Consider the following 9,391-nt stretch of genomic DNA (forward strand, 5'->3'; position numbering starts at 1 on the left):
GTCAGGTGGAGCTTCACTGACTAGCTAGCTTAACGTTTAACCACCATGATGGCACAGCATGCTTTCATTTTGTGAATTCACATTTCTGTCTTTGGTAACAGCATCCGATACTGTAAGCATTGTGGCAATAATACAACGATGTGTTGACAGAAAATGTACTTTTAATACTTAAGTATTTTTAAAAGCAAGTACTTCAGTACTTAAGTAAAAATTTGACTGTACAACTTTCACTTGTATCAAACCAGTGGGATCTGTACTTTGACTTCAGTAATGAAGTTGGGTACTTTGTCCATCTCTAGCAGATGGTGTCATAATTGGCTAGTCTATGAAATTTCTTTTAATGATCATCACAGAGGTAGTCTAATTGTTATGAAACCAATCATTTTCACAGAATAGGAGTTTGTTCAGGGTACTGAGCCACTTCCTCTGTAGGATTTCATTCAAACAGAACAGCCTCTGGTTTCCCTTCCAAGACCCCACAGATGTCACATGCTTTAACTCAAAGATTGCAATGATGAGGCGCTGACTTTTAGCTGCTATCGCCCCCTGGTGGTCAATATTACACAATCGCTTGATATTCCTACACAGATTCACCTCACCAATTTCTCTCCTGCTATTCCTCACTTTCTATGCTTGATAATCTTCGAGTACATGGAAAATAAGAATTAAGCCTACTTTACAAAACGTTCTGAAGATAACTTGGCCTTTTTTTTAATGAAATGTAGTCAATGACATTCTAAATTCTAAACTATAATAAATAATATGAAACCTATTATATGTATCCTTCAGCTTTTTACCAAAAAAATCTCGAAAGCCTAAAGTTACTAAATTCTAAATAAGCGAATTATATACATACATACACAAACAAACAAACAAACAAACAAACAAAACCCCATCTTGAATCGCTAGAAAAGTTTCAGGACCCATTTCAGTGTTACACCGAAAGCAAACCCGGATGTCTTTTAGTGCTGCACCAATTCCTTTTCCGCCCTCTTTCGACTCTCATCTACAGAAAAGATGGTGAGTGTTTCGTGGCCTCATCGCCAAAAATCTTCTAACATCTGCTCTTTTTCACTTTAATATCGTTGTTTTGCTGTGGCTTTTATATGGAAATAATATTTCGAGCCAGTTGACCTCGATATTGTGGAGGGTTCGGTGTAAATATATAAATTAGGGAAATATTTGTTGTAATGGTTAGCTAGCTAGTTAGCGTCTCTGTGGTAGACCAAAGCTGCTAGCGTTTATGCTAGCGACATGGTCAAGCGGTTTCATTTGGGGTGACTATTTTGAAACTGTTACGTGTTAGAAAAACAATTTTAACTTTGTAAAATATAGGTTTTGTTTAGTTATGAGTACATTAAAAAGCGCCTGGTAGGTTTCTTTGACTTTTTTTTTTAAAAACAAAGTTGGCAAAACCTTACTCGGCTATCTAGAATATTCACGAGTTCTTCAGTTACTCCCATTGCCTTAGGTTTATTTAATAAATGTCATTGTTTTAGACATTAAAGTGCTAGTTAGAGGGCTATTGAGAGACTTGAGGGACCTAATTTAAATGAACCTGTTTGCCATTGTGGTGAAACACTAGTCAGATTCCAGACCCCCAATTCATTCGTTTATTACAATTCTTGTCATTAATGCACATTCACCTGTACAAAGCACATACATGTATATTTTATCTTTACATTTTAAACTGTATTGTATAGTCAGCTTGTTCTTGGGACTTTTAATTTCTTTAAAATTCTGTTTTATGTTGTCCAGTGTCTGTGTTTTTTCGCATGTCTGATAACTTACTGCTGTAACATAATTTCCCACCTTGGGCTCAATAAAGTAAATCAGTCTATCTATGATGGATCCTTACCCAAGTTGTTCACTTTTATCTCTCCTTCTGTCCTCTCAGACGAAGGGTACGTCGTCTTTTGGAAAGCGTCGCAATAAGACGCACACACTGTGCCGCCGCTGTGGCTCTAAAGCCTATCACCTGCAGAAATCTACCTGCGGCAAGTGTGGTTACCCTGCCAAGCGCAAGAGAAAGTGTGAGTACTTTTTAAAAGTGCATATTCTGTACCAATTTTTTTTTTAAATATGTCCCTTTACGCACTCATCCAGAAGGATAATTTTGCACAAGGCCATCTGTCTATAGCAGAAATAAAATAACTAAATGCGTCTGGAAAAATCCCAAGGGAGTCTGGAGCCAGATTCGTGATGTTATCTGCGGAAGCGCCAGCAGGCTGCGCAAGCTTTGCACGGTTTCAGTGCACAGCCTGTGTAGACCAAGCGCTCCCATTTCTCTCTCATTGTCCGGTCTTTTGGAAAACGACGAGTACTAATCCCGTCAAGATTGGTGTTGCTACACCCTCCTATGATACACCTGTTAACCATTTTAATAATTACGCGATAACGTTGACGAAATTTGCAGAAAGCCACCAGGTCGTTTTCTCATAAACAAACCAGCGCTGACGTAGGATTCAGAAGGAGGCGTCCCGCACATGACGTCACGGAAATCAATGTTTGCCGGGACATTCAAATTCCAAGTTTTTTCAGAGGCGGACCAATTCGCCTCAAATAGCTTGATTTCAACTGAATTTTTCTGGTATTGCGCAAGGTAAAAAAAAATTGCACAAAATGTGACCGATGTTTGACCAAAGTTTAATATAAAATAGGAGAATTACATTGATCTTGCTCCTGAATTTACCCGTGATATGCACTTTAATGTCCACATCACTTTATTATGGTGTGTTTTTATTTAACAAGCATAATCTTATATAGGACCATTTATGTACAGTGATCAAAAGCGCTTTACAATGTGAAAAATGAGTCAGTTACAAACAAAAATATCTAAAATATGCAGTAATTAGATAAAATAAGAGAAAATATGGCCACTAGTAATAAAATTTGTGGATGAACTCAAAATGCAGCCCTAAACAAATGTCTTGAAATTGCATTTAAATACACCACTGATTTTGATTTCATGAAGACAAGGAGGAAGACTGTTCCATAAAGTTGGTGTAGCATAAGTAAAGGACCTAGCACCCTGCGTTTTATGCATAATCTCCTGAGTTTATTGTTTGAAGCTATTGGACCGTAAACAATATGAGCTCTTTTGCTTGATACTCATAAAATCATTGATATATGATGGAGCCAGTCCATGGATAGCTTTTAAAAGTAAGAACAAGAATCTTAAAATAAATTCTATGCATAACCTGCAATCAGTGGAGTTCATAAAGCGCTGGAGTTGAGAATACTTGTGTATGTCCATGATCAGTCCTGCAGCCACATTTTGAACGCACTATTTTGGGGATGAAGAGGTCAATGGAATGGGATCATGAACACCCTTTGTTGGGATGTGCTGTAGAATTGTTTTATGGTAATGCAATTCCAGAGCAGATGTATTTGTGAAGGTTCAGTTGCCTCAAATTCCTTGTTTACAATTAGGGTTGCAACAACCATCGATTAAAAATTGTTGGTAACGAATTTCATTATCAGTTATTTGAGCTGCGTTATGAAGCACACTGGCGTGCTATGCCACCTTCATAAAAAATAGATTTGATTGAAATGGCAGAGCAGAAAACAGTGCATCACTCTCTACAGTATAGAAACTCTTTAGTGTACACTACCCTCAGGGGTGATAGCGTTCCGGCGCCGCGCCGGATTTCCGGCGTACCGTGGCTGGGGTAAAAAAAAAAAAAAATCTAGTTCGCCCATTGTCCTGTGTCATTCTGAGATGCGCAGATAGACAGTAAAGGGAATTCGCATGATATGGAACTAGTGGGAAAAAAGTGCCGTCACGGCACGAATTAGAGGGTCTAATTCGTGCCGTGACGGCACTTTTTTCCCCACTAGTTCCATATCATGCGAATTCCCTTTACTGTCTATCTGCGCATCTCAGAATGACACAGGACAATGGGCGAACTAGATTTTAATTTTTTTTACCCCAGCCACGGTACGCCGGAAATCCGGCGCGGCACCGGAACGCTATCACCCCTGAGGGTAGTGCTGGCCTGATGACAGCTTGTTTTACTATCATTAGTTTGTGAGAATGTGAGCAACAGTGGAAGCATGATGTCCCTGTTTGAACTGTCCATACTGAAAGCTTTTATATTGGTTTTCTGGCCTCATCTCACATGTGATCAGATATCTAACCTTCCTCATTTGTCAGAAATTACTTGATGCTACTTTGGTCAAATTATGAGTAGTTTGTGCTGAAAATGAATAAATTGGTCTACAAAATGAATGTTTTCTCACTTCAAACACAACTCATGTCATGCAGTTTTAATAGTGAAGTTATAAATCAGTTAGCTTGTAAGAAGTTCAGTTAGCCTATTTTTCTGACCCATAGTGATGATAAACTGTTGTATATTCAGAATATACACATTAGGGTTGGGCGGTATTACGGTAAGAAGGTATCCCGAGGTATCCAAAAGTACCAACGGTATCGGTCTCATTACCGTCATTTTAAAAAAAATATATAATATCTAAAATATGGAGTACACGAGGTCATAATATAAAATAAATTGAAGATCATCCCGAATAACTGTGTGATCGTATTTTCACTAATTCTATCAATTTCCTAAAGAAGTTCTCATCGCGTGCAGGGTTGTTTATGTCGTTACCATGGCAACCCTGCGTGACATTTGGAGTCTGACAGAAAGCTTCGCAAGAGACTGAGACCGCGGTTGAAAGATGGCAAGTCAAGATAACGAGTTAGTGGCAAAAAATAAATAAATAAATAAATACAACATCGACAGTGTGGCAGTATTTTGGTTTCAAACGAAAAGGAAGAGCCAGCAATAATGTAAATGACCGCGCAAAATCGAAAAAAATCTAATATGTCCCCTAAGGCACACCATAGCCTGGGGTACTCCACTTCCACGAGATCTCTCCAATGAGTTGTGTTTTGAGTAGGTTACATGAGTAACAACAAGGTAAAATAATATAACGTATGACATTTGGGATGTGGGTAATAAACGTTTGAAATGTCCTCTACTGAAGAAACGGAAGAAAACATCGTAGCGTAAACTGTTAGGTTTCTGGTGGGAATTAGCAATGCGCTTGCTATCTTTGTTGGGTGTGTTAAACCGTATGGATTTAAGTGGAATAATTGTAAGGAGTTATGTGATCAAGACAACGTTTTAAGCAAGGTAAGGCCATTTGATTATTAATTTCCCCGCCATGGCATGACGTGGGCCCATATGATTTTGCCTTGTGCAGCTATCACGCATTTGAATTGCCTCATTTGCGCTGAAGAATATGGTTTATCGCGCAGTCTAAACGGACTTGGGTGTTGGTTGATTCTTTTTCTTTTCTTTTTTTATTTCCCATGCTTGAAAGGGTATGATCCTGCTCATCGTGTACTTTTTTTGATGGAGTAGGTGAAATAGTGCTGCAAATGGCGTTTCAACGCAGACATGTGTAAACGACAGTTGAATGCTATTTTCAAGATGAAGGAAGAGTTGCGTGATGCTTTGAAATATCTCTTAATCCATTCATCAATGCACAAAATTCGCTTTGCTGCTTAATCCATACCACAATGCACATAATTCGCTATGCTGCTTTTAAATAGTACATTTGAGGCATAGGCGCAGGTCTGGACAAGGTCCGCCGGTATAGGCGCACGTTACACAGTAGGCCGAAACAAAAATATTTTTTTCTCGGTAATACCGTATACCCCGGGAAAACACAGAGACAGTTTAAAGGTATCAAAATTTGGATACCGCCCAACCCTAATACACATCATACTGTCAAATCTCCATCCTGATATCGGTTCACATTTTAAAGTCAGTCCCGAAAAGAATCGATTCACCAATCTCAGGTATTGAAGACGAAGACTCAACAGCAAAACTTTGGAGTCAGTTCCCACACTGAAAATGATTTTCCTCTTGTGCATACAGCCAACAAAATACATTTATCATCGGAGTGTTTCGGTAAGCAAAACGGGCAGCAGATGTGTTTTCATTTTGTCTGTTCGGAGTTTGAACAGATCAGTTTGATATACACACGCAGTTGCATGAAGTGTGGTCAGTGATGAGCAGTAAACAATGTACAGAACATGTCACCTTGTCAGTCCTAGTGTCTCGTTTGGTTGGCGTGAGCGCTTGGTGATATTCTCATGCTGTGACAGATGATCTGATGATTAGTAATATTTTATTGAAATTAGTGAACAATTATATACTTAATCGTAGTTAGTTCTGTAGTAGTGATTAAAGTGCTGTAGTTTTTTAATTAATTATATCTAATGATTAATCTGATTATTTTTCAATTAATCATTGTCAAAATCAGTAGTTGCAATACTACTTACAATACAGCGGTCCAGTTCAGACGCCAGCACAATAAAGTAGTGACAAGTTTAGTTCGTTCATGGCTATAATTTTAGTTGTGGTACTCTTCTCCATGTTGGTTCATTTCCCTTTTTGATGTGAGCTAGAGACCATGAACTGATGGGACATCTGTTTTGAGCTTGACGTGGAGAATGGTCATACTCCTATCCAGTCATTATGTCCAACCCAGTTATTGTTTTTCTTCTCAATTAAAAAAAAATTTACTCAACTAATTGGATCAGAGCAGGTAAATGAAATAAAACAAAACAGAAGATCTTCTCTAGGACCTGCTATGGTTCATGTAGAAAACAAAACTGGAGTTGTTGAATGTACCAGCTTGTTTATTGGTGTTGCTATAGTGGTTTCAGCGCTCGATTCAGTCTGCTGAAATGCTTTGTACAGTCCACATCCTCACCTTGGCCACCGATTGTCAACTCCTGTGCTAGTGTGCGAGACTCATTAGTTTTTAGTCTTTTATGGTCAGGATCTGCAAACCTTCTTGTAATTCACTTTAGTAGGTGTGTTGGAAGTACATCAAATAATGCTGCAAGCATTGCTGCATTACAATAGTATTCACCAGTGTGCTGTTGAGACACAATGTGCTTTTCAGAAAAGCAGGCCTGCTTAATTTTTTGTTTAACAGAGAATTGACGTTTTCGAACCTGAAACTTTGTGTAAAGTGCACACTTCAGCATGTGGTGGTTGCTTTGTAGTAGTCATGTGCCATGCCAACCATGGCATTTGCTCAGTTTTTGAGTCTTTAAAGTTGTGAATTTATTACAACTCTTTACATCTGCTTGTAATTTAGGTAAATGTTAAGTAAACTGAATATGCAGTGTTGGACTGTGCTTCTGTGGTGTAGTCAGTCCTGAGTAAAAGACAAAACACTGACCACGTTTATAATAGTGTTATCCCTCTTATTCTTTGTGCTGGAGACTTCATGATGCATATGTTTGTTTTACCTCTCAACTTTGCTTAGTTCATTAACTGTTAATTATCTGAAGTGTGTTTTAAAAAATGAAAAGTTAAAATGTGATTTTTGGGAACCGATGGACACTGCCCTGCTCGTAAATTGTATTTTAAATGTATACTTGTTTGTGTTTTTAGATAACTGGAGTGCCAAGGCCAAGAGGCGCAGCACCACCGGAACCGGCCGCATGAGACACATGAAGGTTGTGTTCCGTAGGTTCAGGTGAGCCGCTTGCATCCGAAGCTGGGAAATTCAGAAGTATCTCCTTCGTTAGGAAAAATGTCTGTTTTGAAAAGCTGAATGCATCTAGATCCTAGGACCAGGGAAATTCTAAACTTTGTGTCCCACCCCAATTTTATTTATTTGTTTTAGAAATAATGATCCATTGTGCTTTAACTCATCAATGAATGTTTATTCTTTGGTGTGCCAACACCAAACTCAGCAAAACTGTGAATGTTCCAGAACTGTGGTGTTTTGAAGGTCAAAAATATATAAAATTTATTGGATAGCTTTTGAAAGAGGTCTGTTCAATATGTAGGGGAAATTAGAAGTAAGAATTTTTCAGTGCTGAAACTGCTTGTACTTAATTTATGTAGGGCTCATGGGGGGAGAAATCAGTTTCACTGGTTTCCTGAAATAATGTTCACAAACAAGTCTTCTATAATTATTTTTTTGCCTGTCTGCTTAAAGGCTTACTGATGTTGAACTGAAACCTGGCTGTATCCGACAGACTTGAGCTAATTACCACTAAACTTGAGTTGACAATGTTCATTCACTGTGTTTTATGCTAATTTTGTTTAAAGCTTCATGGTCAGATACATGTTGTACTTGAGTGAATGTGATACATGAATAGGAATGTTAAGATTTATTTTATTTTTGCAGGAATGGATTCCGTGAAGGAACTGTCCCCAAACCCAGGCGGGCAGCAGTGGCTGCATCCAGCTCTTCTTAATACATGCGTCCAATAAACATGTTAACAACAAACATGATGCTTTGTGGTCTGTTTATCAAACAATGACATCTTTTGAAAGTTAGCTTTTCATTATAAAGCAATTCTGAGTATGTTGGAGGAATATAGCTTGTGTGTGCATTTGTTGAAAGTTTACATAACGTTGGCTTTCCCATATTACTTCCCCATATTAATAAAGCAATTCTGATTCTAATATGGTAGGCTAAATGTGCATCATCCTGAAGAAAAGGACCCCCCCATGACTTTATATATATAGTCGTACTGGAAGGTGATTGTCCCCCCAGGTACAATACTTGCTCAATATTGGTACAGCAGGAATAGTAAATTATTTATTAGGCGTGATTTCTGTGACTCCGTGAAACCTCATTTGGTAGGCTTTAATGGTGTTGCGTTGCTGTCTAATCTGTAAGCTGTAAATTTATTAGGTATACCAAACTTAATCTGCTCCCAACATGTGTGATTTGACAAATAAGCTAATTGATGACCATTACTTGGTCGAAGTGGGTGTTGATGTAGATGATTTGTAGGAACCTCTAACTCCAAATTTTGACAGGTGTCTAATTCCTTATAATATACACAATAGGCCCTCTAGTGTACAATACAAGGAAGTGTATTTATGGAAATGCTGCCACATAAAATCCCAAATCAGGAGAAGGAAATAGTCATTTTGAATTTGTTTGACTTGTGTTTCCTGGCAGACAGTATGAACTGAAGATACTTCATATTTTGTCTGGTCAACTTCATTTTATTTGTCACAGGCTACATCCCTTCCTGTATTTCAGGCTTGCAATGTATTCCAAAAAAAAAGTTGGGATGGGGAAATTTAGGGCTAGTAAGGAGTTAAAACAAATAATGACTTGTTGGATGAGGAACAAAAGTAATGATTTGTTAGTGGCAAACAAGCAATTAATTATTTGCCAAATTCTAGTGGCAAATTGCAAGACACTAACAAATCACAATGTTTTGTGAAAACGGAGTTCAATAATTATCGTTCTAATTTTTTGAAATGTTGATTATAAAGTTCATGCAGTGAGTCAAACGATAAAGAAATTGAGCCATGCAGGTGAAAGTGAAGTAACTGCGCATGAGCAGAACATTATTTGTAGGCAGTTATTTGCATTTCGCTCAGCCAATCAG

At 38.1% G+C, this 9,391-nt stretch overlaps 1 protein-coding gene across 1 annotated transcript; it reads left to right on the top strand.

Moving 5' to 3' along the window:
• The first annotated feature begins 927 nt into the window (after positions 1 to 927).
• rpl37 (ribosomal protein L37) lies at positions 928 to 8,268 on the top strand. The gene is made up of 4 exons (XM_060935685.1): positions 928 to 1,020; positions 1,898 to 2,033; positions 7,422 to 7,506; positions 8,167 to 8,268. Exons 1-4 carry the CDS (start codon positions 1,018 to 1,020, stop codon positions 8,234 to 8,236), a joined length of 294 nt encoding a protein of 97 aa, XP_060791668.1. The 5' UTR covers positions 928 to 1,017; the 3' UTR covers positions 8,237 to 8,268.
• The last annotated feature ends 1,123 nt before the right edge of the window (positions 8,269 to 9,391 follow it).

Source organism: Neoarius graeffei, chromosome 12 (genome assembly GCF_027579695.1).
Source record: "Neoarius graeffei isolate fNeoGra1 chromosome 12, fNeoGra1.pri, whole genome shotgun sequence".
In the NCBI taxonomy this organism is placed as follows: domain Eukaryota; kingdom Metazoa; phylum Chordata; class Actinopteri; order Siluriformes; family Ariidae; genus Neoarius; species Neoarius graeffei.

Coding starts and splice junctions, on each gene's coding strand:
- rpl37 (XM_060935685.1), top strand. Junction 2,034..7,421: donor TGCCAAGCGCAAGAGAAAGT/GTGAGTACTTTT, acceptor TTGTGTTTTTAG/ATAACTGGAGTGCCAAGGCC. Junction 7,507..8,166: donor GTTGTGTTCCGTAGGTTCAG/GTGAGCCGCTTG, acceptor TTATTTTTGCAG/GAATGGATTCCGTGAAGGAA.